Source organism: Molothrus ater, chromosome 1 (genome assembly GCF_012460135.2).
Source record: "Molothrus ater isolate BHLD 08-10-18 breed brown headed cowbird chromosome 1, BPBGC_Mater_1.1, whole genome shotgun sequence".
In the NCBI taxonomy this organism is placed as follows: Eukaryota; Metazoa; Chordata; class Aves; order Passeriformes; family Icteridae; genus Molothrus; species Molothrus ater.
The window spans coordinates 38,986,386-39,009,141 of NC_050478.2; the positions used below are offsets into that span (position 1 = coordinate 38,986,386).

The 22,756-nt window shown below is 38.8% G+C and overlaps 1 protein-coding gene across 7 annotated transcripts in view; it reads right to left on the reverse strand.

The window, feature by feature from the left end:
• THRB (thyroid hormone receptor beta) overlaps positions 1–22,756 on the reverse strand; it is a 169,308-nt gene that overhangs the window by 37,953 nt on the left and 108,599 nt on the right. For all 7 annotated transcript variants that reach the window (XM_054514729.1, XM_036405658.2, XM_036405621.2 and 4 more), the window contains one exon: positions 11,620–11,684. In XM_054514729.1, the coding sequence (XP_054370704.1) occupies positions 11,620–11,626 (7 nt within the window). In that variant the 5' untranslated portion in view covers positions 11,627–11,684. The remainder of the gene's footprint in view (positions 1–11,619; positions 11,685–22,756) is intronic.

Below are 22,756 nucleotides of genomic sequence, written 5' to 3' on the forward strand. Positions count from 1 at the left end.
CAGAGATGCTAATTTTATCTCAGGAGCAAGGACACTTGGCTCCAGTGTGGATAATGGACAATACCAAACCTGCATGATTTTATCTAACTGGTCATTGCTTGTTCTTTGGTATAGAAGAAACTGATATACCACTAGCTGACACATTTGGAAAACTAAATACAGCCCAATTTCTATTTCTGGGCAGCAAACTAAAATCAGTAGAAATGACCCATCAAAGATCATATTCGGTATTTAAGAAATTATTTTATTTTATATTATATGTAACAAAATTAAAATACAAAATAGCTGTTTAACTTGCATAAACAAAATAGCAAATTCCAGACATCTGATGACTGATACCACAGTGGTTTTAATCATAGTAAGATTCTGCTGTTATAATCAACCTAAGAGTCAATTTTACATGCATTTCACTCAGTAAAGCAACATATTGGTAAGGGCATGCCACGTCATTAATTTCCAGAAAAAAATGATTCAAAGTAAATTGGGATTTCAGTTACCAGTTCTATCATAATATTGCTGTTTCTGAATCCTTTGTCTTAGGACTTCTCTTAAGTGGAATATTGTTAGTACAGGACAAATTCAGAAAACTTAATCATGGTTAGTTTTAAATACTGTTATCCTACTTTAATTCCTGTATATACATACTGCTTTCCTGAGTATGTTATTTAATTTTAGATGTAAACACCTTTTTGCTGCTAAGAATACAAGCTCACCTGACATTTGCAGATACAAATCTGTTTCTTCTACTGACTGTATCTCAGATGGACATCAGTAACACAAATTTGAGAAAGTACCTGGCATCATGGACTTCAATGCAAAGGGCAGGTAAGTTACCTACATAATTTGCTCTTACCTACTTACTTCTAGCTTTATAGATCTGCTCTTAGTTCAGACTTCATTTTCTAAGTAAAATTAAAAACTAATTCTAAATGCAGGTAATATGGCAAGAGAATATCACTTGTAGGAGGATAATCAGTTTAAAATAGAATAGTGAAAGTAACCCAGAAATACTAGGCAATTTAAAAAAATATAAAAAGAATAGAATATAAAACTTTTTTCATAATTTGAACACTTTTATACTCTCTTGACTTCTTAAATTTAAGCACAGAAGAGATAGGGTTTCTCTGATAAGATCCTCTGGGATCTGAGGATTTCATTTTCTGTGGCACAAAGAGGAGCTGTGCACTACAAGCCACCCTTCCTCTAGACTTTGCATAACCTTGAACAGTGTACTTGGTTCAGTAAAAGGCTACTCTCCCTCGAGTTCCTTCACACTCTAACTATCTCCCTTTGTGGATAACAGTCTCAAAATGTGAGAGTCAGGCATGTGCAATATATATATTAAATACTGCATTTCTATTATGCACTCATAAATAGATCCATGCTTTGTCAGCTCCTTGAGCAGGTCAGTGATGCAACACAATTCTTGACTTTGTTTAGAAAAGTCAGTTGTATCCTCTGGTACTCAGGTCTTGCTATTAGTCCTCAAGATCAGTGATTCATAATTCAGGCTGTTCAATCTCATTAGGCAAAAATTTCTATATATTTTCCTCAAATTTAGCTTTGATATTAAAGGCCATCTTTGCTGTCTCTTAGCCTATGCTGTCTCTTAGCCTTTGATTTTAATTAAAACACATATATTCATGACTATGGTAAAAATTCTGTTCCCCAAGGATTCAGAGAGGGTGTCACATAAGGCTTATAGATTTTTACCTTTAACAAGGAACTTCAAAACTTAAAAAATAAAATCAAAACATATCTTCCAATTTCTTCATTAGCAAAGCATCCATGGGGCTTTGAAATATGATTATAGACACATTTAAACTATGAGGAGAAATTGATTCTATTACAGTTTCCATCATTTGGAATTTACACAGGCAGAGTTTAACAAAGCTAGCCAAACATCAAGAAGCTATATGCTCTCTTCTCCTTTTATCTCCCTCTGAAATTTGTCTCACTATTTTGCCTGCCATGTTAGTTACAGTTCATTTAATTTTACAAGTTTCCACTTTATTTCACAAATTCTCCTCAGTCACCAGGGACATTACACATTCAAGTTTTGCTAGTCAAAGATTAAGTTGCAAGGAACTACCACTGAAGGCTCTTATATTTTGTCTTCTATTCTTTTACTTCCTATACTGAGGCACAGTGGATGTTTATTTCTTAAATTACTATTCTTCTTATTATAATGTTAAATTATTTTCATGAGAAGACTACATTATTTGTTCTACGCCATTGGTTCTAACATATACTGCCTGAATTTCTCAAAGCCTTTTTTTTTTCCTTTTTATCAAAAAAAAAACCAAACCAACAAACAGTTGAAATTTCCTGCATCTGCTCTTGGTCTTGTCAACCCAAAATCTTTGATAAAGGATGATAATGTAATTTTGTCTCCACTTCTTACCTGTAAGAGAAGCATCTCTCTCTCCCTCTAGCTACTGTTAAAACAGGTATAATCAAGGCAGGAAGCAGTACAGCCTACTGGGATGAACCATGACTAAAAACTACAGGCCTCGTTTCAGAGTAAAGAGTACTAACAAGCAGGGCCAGAGCTCTTCTCATCAAGGAATCACCAAGCAATTTCAAAATGCACACTGTAGCAATAACTGGCATCTCAGCAGTCAACAGGTCAAAAGACTTCCCCAAATTCCCATCAGATGGTTTTTTTTAAAGGCAAGTTTGTTTTTACAGAAGAAGAAAAGTTTTAGCAGATGAACTGCCCATTAAGCTTACCTAAAAGATTAGGCAAGGGGAATCCCTAAGAATTCTTTTATTACAAACCAAAGCAAATACTCCTTAATGGGTAATTAAGGTTGGCCTATTCTCAGGCATGCAGTGTTATCTGAATGTCAATGTATAAAGGACTACAGAAAAAATATGGAACAATTTGTTTTCATCTCAGTTATGTGGTCTTTTTTCCCAATTTCCTACTAGTATCTGCCAACAGTGGTCAAAGAAGCAATATACAAAAAGCTCTACTATTTTTAATACAACCCAAGTGAAGAGAGGCATTAAGTTGTATCTCCAGAAAGATGGAAGGTGGTAGCCAGCCAGCCAGGAAGACAGTGTTTCCTGCTGGAATGAGCTGTATACCAACACTGAACTTTGATCCAGACAAAACTCAGAGTGCACAAAACAGGACCAAAAACCACACTGGAAGAGTGCCTGCTCCCCATGCTCACAACAACCCCAGAGGCACTGCATTTAATTCCCCCTGCTGTGCCCTGAGAGCTACACTAATTTTCCTTGCTTAGGATCTGCCCTGTTGCAATCAAGGCTGGATCTGCATTACCATTATTACTGTTATTGCTTTATACCACAGGAGCTCCAGTTAACAGCTAGATCCACTGGTGATGAAAGCTGCTGTGACCACAAAGGCAATCAGTGCCTGCTCCTCAGAGACTGACTACATTGCTCACACTTTTTGGGGGAGTGCAAACATTTATTTTTCACCCTCAGCAACAGGCTGTCACTTAGACAAAAGGTAAATTAACAGTTCTGGGATGTCCGAGGATTGCTGTTTTCCCAGTTACAAAGACACTTCCTCTAACAACAAAAAGTTATTTTACATTCCAAAACTGCTCACAGCAGAATCTCCACTGAAAATTCTCTCTATACAGTACTTCAATTTGCAGCTGACCAAAACAGGGGCAATTAGGAAACCAGCTTGGAGATCTCTGTATTGTCATTAGCTTACTTGATTGCAAACGTACATAATAAAGTTTTTCCTTTTTTGATATTTGAGGTTTACTGAAAAAAGAGCAGCAGAGACAACAGCACCTCACTGTTTTGTTTTTTGTTGGTTTTTTTTTGTTGTTGTTGTTTTTTTTGGTTTTGTTTTGTTTTGTTTTGTTTTGTTTTACCATTGAAGTGCAAGCATATAAGGACACTGAAGTGGGTTGGCTTCAGAGAGATCAACTAAGGCAAATGTAATTAGGATTAGGACTGAGGGGTGCACAGTAGGTTGATGAAGCAGCCTAGCTTTGTATGGACCCAGTCCAATAAAACTAGAGGATTTTTACTTGATGACTTGAGAGAAAGAAAGGAAAAAACAACCCAGCTACAATTAAAGGACATGTCCCAATAAAGTTAACACCTGATTCATACTTTGTTCCAGCATTTTAAACCCCACAAACTATAAGTAAAAACATGTAAAGCTTTCATGTGTGTTTGTGCTGGAAAAGACAAAACCATCTATGTCAGCCAAGGCTAAGGTTCCATTTCTTCTCATTAATCTTGCTGTCAGTTCACAGCATTTTATTTTCTCTCATTTATTTTGCTTCTTCTCTCCTCTTCCTCTTTTATCTCCTATCCTTCCATTTTCTCCCAAGAAAAAAGAATAGCATTTTCTCCTTATGCTTCCTTATAAAAGAGAGAAACACTTCACAACTGAGTTTCACTACTTTTAAACTAGGGTCATATGATCATTGAATAAGCAGAAGGATGGAGACCAGCTCACACAGACTAGCCAGACTCTTCTTCTTAAATATGCAAATTTTGCCTCCGTAACTGTGCTAAATAAAACCTTTGAGAACATGTGATTTCTTTCCTGAATTTCTAAAATATAAAAATTACAATGCCTATAAGAAAAAAATTGTAGAGTGAAAGGAACTGTAGCAGGTAGAATGAGCAATGTCCATTAGGCAATTTTCAATATTTCAGAAACATGTGCATATGTGTATGCTTGTAGAAGTAAACAGCCAGAGTTATTTAATCCAGGGTTGTTGTCCTGCCACTTGCTTTAGCAGTGGCAATATTATAAATAAAATATTTAAATATTACATTTTAGAATATGGATTTAAAGATTAAATTTCAATATTTCCAATCTTTTGGACAAGTATTAAATCACCAGAAGAGTGCACAGATAATTACAATAAACGTTGTAAACAGTTTCTAATGTGTAAGAAAAGGCAATATTAGGAAACTTGTAATAAAGAGTGTAATAGCTTTATCCTTGTTCTTGATACATCTTAATGAGCTCCTCTGTGAATCAGTGCAATCACTTTTTAAAAACAAGCTAAATTTCCATTAACTTTTAAAGCAATATTACACATACACTTATCTCATCAAGAGCTGGGGTTGACATTATGCTCAAATTTCTAAACATGAGAAAAAATTAATCAGAGAAAAAGAATACCCAGAAGAACCTGGCAGTTCATCTGTAAGTTCACCAGAGGCAGGTTCTGAGCACAGAGAAGCAAATTGTTCAGGGTTTTTGGTACGTAAAGAGCTCTCTGAAAACCTGTCCTTTGAGAAATGAACAGGAATTGTATAGACCAAAAGAGAATCTTGTAGCAGCTACAGATAAAACAAACTTACCAAAAGAAATGAATGACCAAAGCTATATGGGGAAAAGCAGTAAAATGCCAGGACACACCACGGAACTGGAATGGTGGTGCTAACCAATACAGCCACATAGATGCCATAAATGCATTCTTCCCTCTCACAGCTCTGCCCAACACATGGGAGGGAGTTTTTCTGAGAAGAAGCTATAGCTGAACCACAGGGCTCACCTGGCTGCTGTTCTCCAACAGGAGTCATAAATGGATACCCAGGGAAGAGTAAGAACAAAGCAAGCACATATGAGAGCTCCCACCAAGAGTCTCTCAATCCCCAGCTACTCCTCAGCCCAAGGGACTGACTGAGCCCTTGTGGCCTTTCTAAAATGCAGCAATACCCACTGGATCTCTTTTTGAACTACAGCCCAGTCTACTCTTGAGTACATTTTTTGTATTCACAGTCCCCTCTAGCAAGGAATCCCGGTGTCTGTCTTCATGTGCAGAACCACCTCCCTATGTTTTAAAACAACATTGATTTAGTTCCCCACAGACAGAAATCCACCTCTCCAGGGCTCATTTTACAGACTACTGTTTGTGTGAATATGGGAATGTTAATGGATGTTTACTCTCTTCATGTTGTGTTAGATAATTCTTGTAATGCCTGGGAACTACTAAAATAAAAGTGAGAAGACAAAACACCATTTTCAGAATATGGCTCAAAATACATAAAACACATCTTTAAAAACAATTAAGTTACAGTGAAACCATTTAGTAAATCACTCAAATCACTTCTACAAATCACTTTAGATCACTGCCACCTTTTTCTAAAATCCTGATTCTGAATATTACTTTCCTCATGAGCTTTCAAATCAATTCACATGGTCTTCCCTAACCTCTCATTAGACCTTCCATTTCCTCCCACTGGGTAGTGGACAGTACATTTGGCTACTGCTTGCTAACAAAATCCTGGGGATACAAGCACATAATTGAAGCTTTTTCTTTTTTCAAGGTGGTGAAACAGTTCAAGTTATTTTAGTTCTAAAAGTGCTTAAAGAGATATCTTGAAATAACACCTCCCAATGAAGGACTGAGGTTTAAGTAATGGCCAGGTAAAACAAACAAAGGTACTAAAACTAGCAGTCTTGACAAATACATAATTTGTAATAGACAAAAAAGGTAAATAAACAAATAAGGTTTGCCCAAACAATGCAGTCAAAGCATTACTTCTTCAGTAAGAAAGACAAATTTGGATGTGAGGAGAGAATTCTTTTAACTTCAAATAAACTCAAGCTTGGTACAGATCTAACCATTTGCAGAAACACAACAAAACAATAGTGAAAGGCCTTTGTGTATGACAACATTTACACATTTCCTTAAACATTCATCTTTTTTTTATGGTAGCACTGCAGCAAATCTGATGCTTTTAAAGAACATAATGAGAAGGGAATTTAGAGAATGCAAAAGGTATTTTTATATGGAAATAACTGGAAAATGCCCAGGTGGACTGATCCCACAGTTTACCAACAGCTTTTCAACTGGCACAAAAAAAATTAAAGTCCTCTCTATGTATAGGGATCAATACCAAGGACAAAAGTTGTAAGTTGATGGCTCTGGCATACAGTTATCAGAAGAACTAAACAGCAGCTGTGGTTAGGCTTTTGAAGATCATAAAATGGCAGGCTGTAACTCCTGTGGCAAGCACAGCAAAGTGCTTTATTTTATAGGCTATTGGAGAAGACTTAGAAAAAACAGAAGGACATTTTACTCCTTTTAAATGACTATTCTAAAATCTTCTTGCCTGCAAAATGAAGAAGTACATTTTACACTGACACTTTGCAGTCCTCCTTTACCTGATATCAGTAGTGAAAAACGACTACACAGTCTAAGAATTACACTCAAAATTTAAAATACAACAGTCTGCTCCCAACAGAAATAAATTTCAGAAAAATGAGTTATCAAAAGAAACAGATCTGGCTTAAAAAAAACTACTATATAAAGGGACTAAATATACTGATAGATCATTAAAAAGAAAACGGAAAAAACACATCAGCATTAACATAATGAAATATACCTAAAATGACTAGCAAATGCTACAAAACTAAAAAAAGTACTGTTACTACAAAAAAAAGTTTGTTCTCTCTGTTCTTTGTGAAATCTAATCGGATCCCCCTCCCCCTCTTTTTTTTTTTTTTTTAATGTGTGATCTTTTGAGGAAAAAAAACAGCAGGTATTCATAAGTTAGAAAGAAAATACAACATATTAAAGAATTGCACAAAATTTGAAACGTTAAATGTTACAAAATGTTTCGCAGACTACTTGGCTTTTGTATTTATACAGCACTTTTACAAAGCACTTTTAAAAATATTAAATTTTTGAACCCAAAAATTAACGCAGAGTGTCTGTAACCTAGAACTTAGCAAGTGTGATATTTTTAACTGCATATTCAGAAATGCGCTTCTAAGTAATAAGAGCCATCATGGAGTGATTCATAGCTTCATGCAAAAACATCCCACAATATAAATCTTGTTAACCTTTTGAAAATCCCCAAAAGCTCATTACAAAGCTGCTGAATCCTGGCATAACAAAATCTTATATTAAAGTATTTACCGTCCTCCTAAAAAGTCCATTACTTAAAAGAAATAATACACTTGAGTTAGTCAGATTTTATCATGGTCTGGCAGGCAAAGAAGTGTCAGACAGTGATGTATGTCAAATTAAATTATCCTAGGAAAATCATTATAGAAATTCGGGAGAAATAATTTCTCAGCTGATGTTAAACAATAAACTGTTCTCTGCCTGAATTAATGCCAAGTTTACAGGGTAATGAGCATTACAGTGAAAAGACTCATGAAGAAAATGTGGTACCTTTCCTATTCTATTACTTTTCCCAGTTCTTGGAAACTACGTGCAACACCCTTGGAGACACTGGTTTTCAAATGGATTTGTTGCACGAAAGCTGATTAATTTCTTCTCCAAATGAGGGACCTGTTTCAAGAAACGTTGCATATTAAATTCTACTTACTGAAAATATGCATTTATGACATTTAAATTATATTCCCCAATGTAAGCACTTAATTTTATTATCATTCCTATCTTGATCTAACTTCATAGTCATTACCAAATAGAACAGTGTGGATATTTGAGTAGAAGCACAATGACAATGACTGGGTTGATTTTGAAGCTCCCAAGTAAAAGCAGAGTAAAACCCCAGCCTCACTGAAATCAGTGAAAGAAGCTTTTACTGGAACCACTATTACACTCTTTACATTCTTTCTTCATTTGCATGAAAGTAAAAATTATGAGATTTACTGTATTCTACAAATACTATTTTCTGGGTTTTAGAACCCTTTCTTGAATTTCTTCTTCAGTTTTCACTGTATAAAATAAAGTAAGATGAAAATACGTCTCAAGGTTTGTCCTGCATTTTGGGAGAAAATGTACAGAACAGAGCCTTCAGTGACAGCTGTGGCCGGTGAATAGTGATGCTAAACCAGAAGTTTCATAACAGTACTAAAATAGAAAGAACTTTAAAAATTATTTTACATACTTGCTTATTTATTTTCTCAATGAGAAAATAATACTTTCCAACTTTTTTACTATTCTATCATGCAAATGTATGCACATGAAATAACTTGCTCTTATTGCTAAGATAGTACTAATTTTATTATGCTGATAATTTTTTTCTCAGACATTACTTTGTGGGCAGCAATTGTTGGTGTCAACTGTAAAACTGCTGATGAACACTGCTGTTTCAGCCCAGAAAACCAATCACACCACAGGCTGCATCCAAAGCAGTGTGGCCACCAGAGCAAGGAAGGAGATTCTGCCCCTCTATTCCCCTCTCATGAGACCCCACCTGGAGCACTGCATCCAGCTCTGGGCTCCTCAGAACAGGAAGGACATAGATCTCTAAGTCCAGAAGAGGGACACCAAGATGATCACAAGAATCAAACACCTCTCCTATAATGAAAGCTTGAAAAAGTTGAAACTTTTTAGCCTTGAAGAGGGAAAGCTCTGGGGAGAGTTGATTGTGGATTTTTAGTACCTGAAGGGGGCCTGTAAGAAAGATGGGGACAAATTTTTTAGTCTGCAAATGCACTAAGGACTGGTTTTACTGTCAAAGTCAAATTCTACAATCTGTCAGAAAAACTTCTCTAGATTGCACTAGAACCTGAAGGCTTTCAGGCAGTGCCTACAAGTGGAAAAAGATACTGCACTAGAAACATAACATATGGGGAGGAAAAATTATCTATCAAAACCACAGAATAATACAGCCTGTTATTTTAGCCAGCTGGTTTGGTTTCATATTAGATTCTGCTCCCATATTCCAGTGACTCAGTAACAGAGTCTAAACTTCCATTATCATTCATTAGAAAAGGACTCTTGTCTGGCTCTGGATCACAGTATTTATGAAGTTTTTATACAGTTTGAAAGTATTTCATTTCGTCCATGTTTCTCTTCACATTTACACTCATGTAGGGAACGTCATTCCTATAATCAGAAACAGAAAATATGAACTGCTCATAATGAAAAGTGATGGACATCTACAGCTGTACAAACAGTCATCTCCATCTCAACTTTTTTTTTTTTTTTTTGCTTGATGATAATGTTCTTTGCACATATTTGCTCTGCTGACTTCTGTCAAAAGAAATGCAGAAAATACAGGTCCTTCCAATTAGGCTTTGTGTTTCTCTGAGCTTAGCAGAACTGCCCTGCCAGGGGCAAGTCCAGGGAGACAGGACTGATTAGAGTGCTAGTGGAAAATCTCCACAAACCCACCCTCCACAGGAAGCCACAGACCCAACAGAGAAGGTGAGGATAAAGTGGGTACACTGTGTTTCCTTCCTCATCTCTTGCCATCACACAGCAGAAGCTAATAACTGCTCCCTCCAAAACCACAGCAATGTCAAGCCCTGTAGTAAAATGCCATAAAACACAGTTTAGCGTGAGACAGGGGAGACCACAGCATAGAGTTGGAAGAGACCAAATTACATGCCAGTGCTTTAAATTCTTCCAAAACAGGCAAATGCTAAATGAAATCACCATGCCCAGAATGCCTGCAGGACAATGCAAAACCACTCTAGCAGGGCCTGCCAATGCAGCCTAAGGACACTAACTCATTCCCAGTCCTCATGTGGCAGTGATGCCAAGTCAGAGCCTGACACACCAGCAAAGGGTCAGTATTTGACTTCATTCCACAGAATGTCTCAGTGCTCTCTGCTTCCTTCTTACTTTTGTCTCTGCTTCAATGGGCAGCAAAGTAACCATAAAAAGACACACCTTTTCATACTATCAGATAATAGGGTTTACTATGAAAGCATATATTTACATAATACTCTGTTTCTTCCCCCCTCTACCTCTTAGCTAGAAACCTAAAACCAGAAGACCATCTTTGTTGATGAATGCGGCTGTTACCCCTTGCTGGCCAGTACAAATGGATGGGAGCCTTCTAGGGAAAAGGAAAAGGAAGTTGATCTGCATAGTCAAGTAAAAATAAACTGTCCTTTGGGCAGAACACCAGGAATACAGTCTAGTTAGTGGTGACTTTTCCTATGTAGCGCATGCAGTATTTTGCAGGTTTTTAAAAGGTCCCATTTATGCATTTGGCTCTTGAAATACACATTGACAAACGCTATCAGTAGAATACTTTCTTTGGCAAATTGATGAATACTAAAACAAATTCTGAAATTCTATGGCCTTCTATACGATCTCCACATAATAAGCATGTCTTTCTAGACACTGTTCAGGGATTAGATACATGGGGGTTCTGACACAGCTAATTTATGTGTAACCTTCAGATGCTCTGCAACTGGCAGGGATAAGATGGCTAAGCAGGCTTAAAATGGTTAATGGTCATGTCAGCTCTGGATCTTCAGCACACCTGCAGACCTAATCAATAATTCTCTGAAGTGTACTTGGCAACCTATGTAAAATAAGTTTGAATGTGTCACGTTGAAGATCAGGGGATATGTCCATGTTATGAAGTAACTTAGGCCAGGAAACTCAGCAGAAACTGTTCCTATGCTGGCAGCTTCTGCAGGATAGCTGAAGTTGGAATGTGCATTCAGAACAAAACACAACTAGGTTCCAGAAGGCAAACCAAGGACGATGAAAGTTTCAAAAATGCTGGGGAAGATTACTGTGTCCCACATGTCTATGCTCTGGATGGAGGAAAGAGTTCCATTCCCAGCACTAATGGGGAATGAATGCAGAATTTCAACAAATTTCAATTTCAGTGAATTCAGAAATTGTTAAAGAAGCATTTTTCCATAAACATTTAGCAAGAATCATCCAGAAAGGCAAGAAACATTGCACAGATATTCTTATTAAATATGATTACCTGACATACTGCTGGGAGTTATGGATATGTAATCATTCTTGTCCTTCTTCCGTCACCAATGTCACCTGCCAAAAAAAAGGAATAAACCCCATGTAATATGTTCATAAATGCTCATCTGCAGAATACCATTAACATTTAACCAAGATGGAACCTTCTGGATCTTGAATAGCATGGTCAATATCTGATGGCTTAACACATTAAATTCAAAGCACTTTGCTTAGCTGCATGAGGTAACAAAATGTAAATCAGGTCCAAAACATGGTGGACTGGAGGACCTACGGTAAACAGGGATTTGGAAGCAACGTCCAAAAGCCTATGCCTACTGATGCTAAAAAAAATTTAAAAAAAAGCTTTTGTGCATTTCATGGAATACTTTCCATTATTTTTTCTGCAGAAGTTCCTCTAAGTCTCTTATGTGACTTCAGGAGCTAACTGGTTTCTACTTTACAGTTTCTAATGATACGCACATACCATTACTCTTGGGTTCAGTAAAAACAGAAGATTCAAAGGAATTAGAAATTCTCTGTCACAGTTACACCAATTCTTACCCAATCATTCAAAACTCAAAAGTCTACTGACTTTTACAAAGTTCTGAGATGTAAATTATAATTTTGTTCATATGGTAGAAAACTAATTTACATGTACTTAACACTTTTGAACAATGACATCCTCTATTTTATTAACAAGACATCTGCATCTCTGAAGAACCGAATTTGGCATTTTAAAGTCTCGTTTTTGATATTTAGATTGTGTCCCCCTTTCATACATCCATACACATACACATACACACACACACACACACACATACACACAGACATACTAACTATACTCTTTTTCTGCTTGGTAGCAAAGATTGAAGCCCTGCAAGCTAATTTAGTGCCAGGAGAGAAAGTCATGGATACCAGTGATGAGAACATCCTTCAGCTGTGTTGGTATTTATACCATCCCTCACGTTTTTCCCACGGAGGCATCACAGGCAGCTTGCCCTTGTTCAGCCATCCCTCCCAAAACACAGTGCCCAGCTAGATGATCCCAGCTTGCCCCCTAGTCTAAGCTCCAACAATCCAAACCAAGCAGAGACAATCCTAAAGGCATTACTCCAGAATAGAGACAAGATCTTATTAGAATTTTTAAGTAAGAAATCCCGGGCCTACAAGTGACCCCAATACTGCCTGCGGAAAACTAGCCTGAGAACAGAGTCGCTCTCAGCACTGGTGAGGCCACACCTCAAATACTGTGTTCAGGTTTGGGTTTTACTTCACTCTAAAAAGATCATTGAGGTGCTGCAGCATGTCCAGAGAAGGGCAACAAGGCTCATGAAGAAGCCCATCTCCTATGGGGAAGAGCTGAGGGAGCTGGTGTTGTTCAGCCTGGAGGAGGCTCGGGGGGAACCTCATCCCTCTCTACAACTACCCAAAAGGAGAATGTAGTGAGGTGTGACTGCACTGAGAGGACCAGAGAAAACATCCTTCAGCTGAGACAGGGGAGACTCAGATTAGACATTACAGAAAGTTTTTCACCTATTGGAAACAGGTTCACCTACTGGAATAGGTTGTCTTACAGAGATTGTGGAGTCACCATCCCCAGAGGGGTTTAAGAAGCATCTGGATCTCGTGCTGGATGTGGATGTGGCTTAGTGCTTTAGTGGTTACGGTGGTAGTTCTGGGTTGATGCTTTTACTGGATGATCTAAAAGGCCTCTTACAACCTTGCTGATTCTGTGATTCTCTGAACAGACAATACCCCTCTTTTAACATTAGTGTGGAAGTGACATTTTAGAGAGGAAGTACAATCTCTCTTAAATTGTCCTGATCACCATTTCATGATACGAAACTGGTTTTGCTAACAAAACTGGATTTTATTTCTGTCCATCCATTCAGTGCCACAGCCCTGTCCCTGTTTCCTCACACAGGGAGCCTATCCCTTGAAATAAATATCCTTCCCTAGCAGGGGGCTGAACACCGGGCACATCTGCTGTGTTAGGCAGGGGTCAGAACGAGAGAGCAGGTGAGCGGCAGCCCCGGTGAATTAATGCATCCGGGACGCGGCCCCGCCGCTCCACCTCAGCCCCTCAGCGGCCTGCGGGCCGCTCCCACACCCGGGGCTGCGCTCAGCTACACGCGGTATGGCCGGGACGGCCCGAGCCCGGGGCGCCGCTTCGCGCCCCGCTATCGAGACGGGCTGTGAGGCAGGGCCGTGCCCCGCGCCCACCGAGGGCCGGGAGGAACAGGGCAGGCAGTGCGGCAGGGAAGGGGAGGGGCTCTGGCAGGCAAGGGGCACCGGGAAGCGCGGCAAGGCAGGGAAGGGAAGGGGCTCCGGCGGGAGCCGCGGCCTCCCCGCCCTCCCGCAGGCAGAGCCCGCCCGCGGCGCGGCGCGGCAGCGGCCCCTGGCGGCCGCGCGGGAGCGGCCCGCGGCGCAGCCCGGAGCGCCATTCCCGGGCTTCTCCGTCACCCCGCTCCTCCTTGACTAAACCGGGCACGTCTGCGTGTAGCTTTAAATTAATTAATTACTACTCCAAAGGTCGGAATTGTTCATGATTAAAAAACAAAAAAAACCAAAAAAAACCAAAACCAGCCAAGCAAAAACAAACAATAAAGAACCAACAAAAACCCAGCAAACAACAACACACAAAGCACCCCCACAAGACACAAACACACATACAGCCCCTCTCCTTAATAAAAAAGTAGGAAAAAACCCAAACAAACCCATAATCATAGAATATCCGGAGCTGGAATGGATCCACAAGGATCATCAAAATCCAGCTCCTGGCCCTACCCCGGTCAACTCCAGGAATGTGATCCTGATGAGTCCCTTCAAACTCAGCAGATTCTGTGATTCTGTGATTCTGTGGATGGCTCCACGTGCCTGACAGCATTGCCTCGGGCTCCTGGACCTCTGGCAGGCTTGGAACCGTGACCACTTCCCTGGGGAGACAATTTATTTTGTCTTTTCTAGTTTCCTAATAATCTGAAATGATTTCTCCCTGTAATACTGAATGAAAATTACTGATTTCAGGATAAAATGTTCATTCTATTTGCAAGGCAAAACCAATGTAAAACCTACTAAAGTTTTATAGAAGAAACTTTACATGAGGGATGCAGAACACTGGAATGTGCTACCCTGGGAAGTCACGGAGTCTCCCTCTCTGGAGACATTTAAAACACACCTGGACACGTTCCTGGGTCACCTGTAACCTGCTCTAGATGACCCTGCCTCAGCAAGGGGGTTGGACTGGATGATCTCCAGAAGTCCCTTCCAACCCTAACAAGTCTGTGAACTGGTAAAATATCTTCCAGTATATGTGGGACAATGTGTTTTTACCTCATCTTTTCTCCCAAGCAAGCCACCCAAGACTTCATCTGGGCTCCTGGACAAGACAGAATCTCCTTAATCTTATAAGGGAAGATCAAATATTCTGCTTGATATTTCCATGTACAAACCACACAACCAGAGGTCATTCTTTTTGCTGCTGACATCTTGTGGAACTTCAAAATCCTTAACAGTTTGTCAATCCAGATTTGAGAGGATACAAATTTAGAACAGGCCTCCAATTAAAATCAGACTCTGACCCATCCCACCACGTCATGGGACGTTGTGAACCTCAACAATAAGCCATTTCCCAGAATTTAATTGTGGTTTAGTGACTCAGTGACACACACGCATATTTGAAGCAAACAATTGAGTCTTTTAAACAAAAATTCTGCCTCTCCTGTAAATAATTACTTACTAAACCTAAAATTATTGGTTTTGCACCAATCTATTAAAAAGGATGGTAAAAAAAGGATAAATACAATGTTCTTCAATGAATTCTGCACAAAGAGAAAAATTCTAGTTATCCTGGGAGTTTTGCCATTTTCCCTGATGAGACTAGGACTTGGCATAAAAGCAGCTGTCACTTGTGTAAAAAATTAATTACAAAATAACTGTAAGAAAAGCTGGTCTTTTGTTTTGAAGGATTACACTAACATATCTGGCTTTGGCAGTCTTTTTGAGTGCTGTGGTTTAAAATGGAGAGTGTGCATCCTCTTTTTCTCCTCACACCTGCCTAGAGATAAAGTTTCTTGGAGCAGGTCTTGATGTTGCTGTCGATGTGCAGCATCTCACCCATCTCAATTTAGCAACGACCAAAAGATACAAAGTAACTGAGCCCATTTGTAATGCCTGCTTTAATCATCATTATGATTATTTAAACCATTAGTTTAAACCATAATAAATAATAATTAAAATCATAGTGATAATTAAAATCGTTTATGATTTTAATAATCTTCCCAAATGTCTTGGGATCTTTTCTAAGGGATGCTTTTACACTGCATTTTAGATGCCAGAAGTAATTTCCTATTTTTCTTTCCAAGGAATGTGGCCCATAGATGGAAACATTGTGGAAATACAGAACTAATTATCCATTCTGGCACATACATAGCACAGCCTTCTGAAGGCACAACACAGCTTCTACTTCACATGAGCAAGAATATTAAGTGCTGTCTACGTTAATTGTAGCCAGTTCCTCTGTAAGATGATGGAGGAAATCAGGTTGTTTTTAAGTGTCTACAGCTAAAAAGTACATGAGCAGGCACAAATGGGAAGGATGGGGATGAGTCACAGACGAGTCTCCACTACGTCAGGCCAGAAATGTCTGGGGGTCTTTATGGACACTGCAGAGTAAGTCCCTTTCTTGCCAGAAGTGACACAATTTCTATGGCTAAGCTTTGCAAACGTCACAGGGAGCAGGGAGCAGGCTTTGTTAGATTATCTTTTGTGTGCTGAGCACTTACTTGCCCACAAAAGAGCTACCCAAGGTCTCATGGCTCTGAGTCACAGACCCTGAGTGCTGCAGCATCAATTCAGAGGCTGCTATCTCACATCCCGCACGACCTCCCTGCTAGAGAGTTTCAGCAGCAGACTGAGCACTGTGCTCCTTCTCCATCACTGGCATTATACCCTGCTTTTTCTTCTTTTTTTTTTTTTATAAACAAGGTAGTCCTCATGATTGCATTGGATACCTCAAATGAAAGCAGCAAAATGCATACTGCATCTTGATATGGAGTATTGTTTCAGATCTACAGCCCTGCTCCAGGAAAATAATATTCTTATACTGTCCCTAAATAAATTTTTAAAAAGAGACATCTTTGGAATCTTGAGATCCTCTGGCCTGAATAGGTGATATTTCAAATTAATTCTCAGGCTCTGGTCTCCAATACAGAAGCACTGTCTAGCTATATTGCCAGTTACTGCACATCCTTATTTTTTCCATAATGAAAGGCGATTAACCAATTAGCATTAATCAGTGTAGTTAGGTGTTTTCCCACTTTCACCAAGTGCCTCCTCCTTCACAGGAATGCATCAGATTAACCAATGACTATCTAACAGGACTGTGCTGCCCAGGGGATGAGGGTGTTTTTGACCATATTCTGATGCTTCGGCTTTAAATGGTGGCTGCCTCTAGGCCAGGGCCAGGGTAATTTTGTGGTTTGAATCCTGGTTCCTGTCCATACCATGAACCACACACCTTCTGGAAGGCCTCAGGCTTCCCCTCCTACTCATCAAGAAGCTAAGAAGCTGCACAGGGTGGACAGGCACTGCTGCCTCCCGTCTCTTCTCAAGGCAGGAACAGGTGGGAAAAAGGATTTTGCACCTTTCAGAAGCAGTGACAAGCTGCCCAGCTCCTTGCTGGACTGCTCTTTGACATCCCCTTTTAAAAGCCATAGGAAGGGCCATGGGGCAACCTGGCTCATTGGCACAAGTGCCTCCTGTAACCCTACCTGCAGCTCCCGATGGCTCTGCCCTATCCCGGCACTCTTACACAACGCTCTTACACAACCCTTGCCAGGCACTGGGCTGCCTCCAGGGAGGCTGAGAAGAGGGGCAGGCTGCTGGCAGACCTAGAACAGGGTGGGGGAAGCCTGCCCAGGTCCTGGGAGCAGATGAGGGCACTGAGGGGAGAGCAGAACATGTAGGTTTTGGAACCAGGCACAGGGAGGAAGCTCCATCACAGCCAGAGCAAGAGCCACAGCCCCAGCACCACACCAGCCCCTCTTGCCCTGCCATTCCACAAGTTATGGCACTTCCTTTTTTTTCTTGGGGGCTATCTTGGCTTGGGGGAGATGAATTATGGGATGTATTATCTGAATATTTTCTTCTGTAAACTCCCTCTGTGAAAGTTGCTCTCACTTTTAAGTTCGTCTTTAGTGAAAAATCCAGACTAGTTACTCTGCATCAGGAAAAATTACAAAGTAGCCCATAGGCTGTATTGATGTCTAACTGAATTTTTTAATTAGTTTCAATATTTAATATTGCGATATTTAAGAACAAAGCAAAATTAGTATTTTGGAGCAAGTTATACAGAGGATTTTGCAAGCTCTACATACTCAGTATAAAATGTACTAGACCATGGCTTATGGTACATGATAAATTTATCATGAGGCAGCAGTATTTCCTCCCTTGCAAAACATAATGAACAACTGTGCATTGCATGAGAAATAAAAATCTATCTAGTTTTCCAAATATGTTTAATGAAAAGCACCCATAAGAACTAGCTTGTAGGCACAAGCTCAGAAGTGGGCTTTGACTCATGCTTTTTATTGCTAGTATAGCTCAGCTCATGAGGACACAAAAACATGCAATAAAGCATAAAATCAAAACCACAGTGCATTATCTGTATAAACATTTGCATCTATCCCAGAACATAAGAACAAAAAAGCAAAGAGCTATTGAGCTTTTTAATAGGAATGTCCAGTAATTCTGTGTAATATCCCCTTCACACAGACTTAACTCATGCTCAGCTCTGTGCAGGCATCAGCAGATTGTTTTACAGCCTAAAAGCCAGAAAATTATTACATGCAGACATTAAGTCTCAAAAAAGATAAGGGTAAATTCACTGTTCAACAGGTTTTTGAAAGCTCTTGTGTTTGAATAAGCAGATCTGCAGGACAAACATTACTGAATTAGACAGAAAAACTAATTCTTCCTATAGTCTCATTGTAGTAAGGCTTTGAATCTGGCATATGGTTTGCAGGACAGCCTGAATCATAAAGTTGTTGATTTGAATATAGCTACAAAAAAAAAAAAAAAAAGAGAGACTCAGCACCACAAAATAAAGTAATGCAAGACAGAAGCAAGATAAAAGTTGTTTTTATAATTTTTAATGGCTTACTGCACTGGCATAAATAGATCTTTTTATAAGTGGAAAATATAATAATGAATTATTATGCATGGAAAATACAATAATGCATTTCTTCACAGGCAAAAAGAAACAGAATTTTAGCATGTCTGTTGGTCTCCCAGCAGCCTGAACAGATTAGAAAGGCAGTTTCATAAGTATCATTGAAAAAACACAGATGGAGACTGTAATATTACCTTTAAACCACCTGGGCATCAAGCAGAAAATGGAGTATGTAATTCTCCTCTTGCCCTGTACTTACAGAAATGAGTAATGTTATCTCATTTCCAGAGTATCTCAAATCACTTATTCTTATGATCTGAAGCTGCTGACTGCCCCTAAGATGTAAAGGCTCTAAGAAATCTACTTACAATCAGCTTAGCACTAGGTTAGCATAATGGGCTGCAGCCTTCTCTTCGCTTTACTTCATCCCCGAGCAGAAATGTCAGCTCTCCAGCACTTTGCTTTGACCTACTACATGTGTACACAGGAGGGCATGAGAGGAGCACAGAACTGCAGACAGCCCTGTTCAGCCACTATTCTGATAACCAGGCTTCTATTGCCCTAAGTGATTTTCTTACCTTGAAGCGTTACTGTGTGAGCTAGCCAGCTTTGCCGAAGAGTTGCTGATCTGTAACTGTGAATTAAGTGATGTTTCTATCATTAAAGATTTAAGCCTTAATTCACAAAGACCTCTACCAACTGGAATAAATATCCAGTTGAGCAAGGATCCTGGAGGGCCAAAAATGATAGAAAAGCAAAGGGGGAGAGGGGGGAAGGTTTATAAAAAAGATCTCTAATTCCAGTGATAATTTTGTGGTTTTTTGAGATACTTCATGTCTTTTGTGTTCTTTCTCTAGTACACAGGTATTCCATTCAGACAACAGCTTTGACTTAAACTTTCCTTGTTTGTCTGTTTTGTTCTGTTGACTCAGGAAACATTAGCCCTCCCTGAAATTTCAACAGGGGACAGTTTCTCTTCGAAGCTAATTTCTCTTATTACTCACTTAGAAGTGTATATTAGATGAAGGCTGTCTTGAATTACCTACCTACTCTGCATCTGAGTGATGTCAGTTAATCCCCAGGAAAATAAAATTCAAAGACTTTCCTTGAAACTGGTGACTTTCCCCCCTTACGGTGGAATAGATAAAGAAAAAGAATATTTTCTAAATGTCAAGAGGGGAGGTACCTGGATGAATCTTGTTAACACGAATGCATTTTGTCAATGCATCTTATATATGCTGTGCCTAAAAAATCAGTGAAGCAGAAATGAGTATGTTCTAATCTACAAATGTCACTCTGAATAGGGATAAGTATTACCCTAAAGATTGGTACTGGCATTTGTTTGAGCCATTTTCAGGGATTCAGATATGAACAGCAGAATTAATTCAGCTTTAGGCTTTCTGCTTTTCTTAACCAGAGCTTCAGAAAGTCACCACTTAGTTGAAAATAATAAATTCTAAAATGAAAAGAAAAATCTAAATGAAAAATTGTTATCTGTATTGCAGGCTTTGTATTAGAGTGTGCAAATATATAGAAGTTTGAAGAAAACCTTGGATAACAAAATGAGAGATGCTTTGACAGCTATGGATTTAGCGTCATGGGTTTTGTCTATTGTGTAACTTGATGAGTTTCCAAATTTGATTCTAATTTTCCTAAAAACTGATATCTGAATTGCCAAACCACCGAATTCTGAAACGTTTGACACAGATTCCAGACATGAAATATATGGCTTAAACTCAATTATAATTGGGAGAGAATTTTGAAAGAGTTGATTTTCAACAAAATCAAAGTAACTGTCCAGAAAAAGTAGTTGTTTTCTAAAATCTGTATCCCTAGCCAGCAAGAACCATGGTGGGTGAATAAAGTCTAGCTAGAATCTGTGCAAGATCCTTTCCACAAGTCAAACTGGCAGACCTGAAGCCTTTGCCTGCCATTCCAGAAGTGGCTCAAGGGTAAAGGGCACCAGAGGGTTGATGACAGTGTGACAGCACCAAAAGAGGACAATCTCTGGATGTGTAGGTTCAGGCTTTATATCAAGCAGTAAAGCAGAAAACATCCCTGAAGGCAGACCAGAGACACAAAAAAGTATGACTAATAGAAAGGGAGGGAAAAACATGTAAAGTTAAATGATTATGAGGATGGACTGACAGATATCTGTTGAGAGTTAACTATGGCTTGGTGAAGTGATGAGGCAGTGAACACAGGGATAGCCACATTCAAAAGAGAGCAAGGAACGATGGAAGAATGTGACTGCTATGTGAAATTTGGTCAAATTATGCTAATGGTTACTGGTGGACATATAATTAGGTTACCAGGCAGCTATATTTAAAAAGAAAAAATCATGCCTGGTTTTAATTGATATTTTGAAATGGAAAACTTTATATTGCTATTTCTGAGGTTCACCCAAAAGCTTATTTTTCAAAAGAAAAAATTCAATGACTTCAGTAAAAATTAGACTCACACTGGAGAAGGCTTTCTGCAAACATTCTCCCTGAAATTTCAAAATACAAACCACATGTTTCATAGATACATCAATACATTTATAATTATTATAAATAAATAAAAAAGTTTCAAGTTTCCTGGCAATAAGCTAGTGGTCATAAAATATGACTGTATTAAAACTATCTAAATGCCCATTTGCTTCTGGTTTTGGGCAGACAAAAGTCATGGAGAGAAGGAATAATACTTGTGAAAATGAAGTAGAAGCTCTTATTTCGCTTTTTTCTTTAAACAGAAAATTGCTTGTACGGTCTGTAATGGCTTTGTGTGTATAATCAGCACTGCATGTAGTTAACTGGATTTCAGCTGAGGATTTCCACAGCTCAGAAGTTACTGTATTCAAAGTCTATTCCTTTTTAATTTTTTTTTTTTTTTGAGAGCAAACACATTACAGCATATTCCCAACTAAGTAATTCACTGATTTAATCTTTAAGGCAGGCAGAGTTTCCTAAGAAGTGTGTTCTAATCTCTATCACATCTTATACCCTTTTTCATGACCTCAATGGGGGCCCAGTGCAGAGAGGAGAGGACAACTACTTCTTCTCAGAAGATGTATACATACTGATATTAAGTACAAACATCATAGATGTGTGCCTGCTTTTCTGTGCAGACTGGAAATAAATCACATAGCCTAAGTGTTAACAATGGCCTTTCAGTATGTCTGATAAAGCAGTGATTTCTTCTTATTTTTTTAGCCCTCTCTTCTTTTTTGCTGCCTCATTTACAGCAAACAATAATAGAATTAAGCCCAGAAATTAAAAGAAAAAGTTTAATCGCTGATGATTTTGCTATCTCTCCCAAGCAAACAACAAAAGTCCACAACCTTTTAACCTTTTCCATCCTATTTGCTAATTACTTATTTTCTAATTAACCCATTATGCATCTGTCAGTGTGTTTTAAATTAAATCACTTTAATTGCTAGTAAGTAGGGTTTATTTAGTTCCTGGTATGGCTGTACAGGGTCATGAGTGGGGAGCTGTTCAACCACTCTGAGTTACAGGTGGCTCTGCAAAACTGCTGAAGTTGCTGAAGCTAAAGAGGAGTTAAGCTGCTTTCCTTAGGTGATTTGATTTTAATGTCTAGTGGCATATTTCTAATGGATAAAAGTTAACTGCAAATACAGGAGGGCATTTTTTATTCCTAGTATGTAGATCACATTGGGCATTAATTTGTTGCTTGAAATAATTTTTAGTAAAGGAATAATTATGCTAATAGTTCTAGAAAATGCCAATACCACAATGCTTACTTTGCTGCATAGCAAAACTCTTTGAAATGCAACACAGCTATATATTAACAGCTAAATTTCAATAAAGAGAATAAAGAAGGCCTAACACATGGGACACAGGGAGTTTTAAATATGACGCTAACACTCAACCCATTAAAAATCTTCACGCAAAACACTATAAAAACTAGTGATAGCTTTAAGGATAGGCATAATGTTTAATGAGGACAGACATAAAAGATTTTGTTTTCTGTAGCA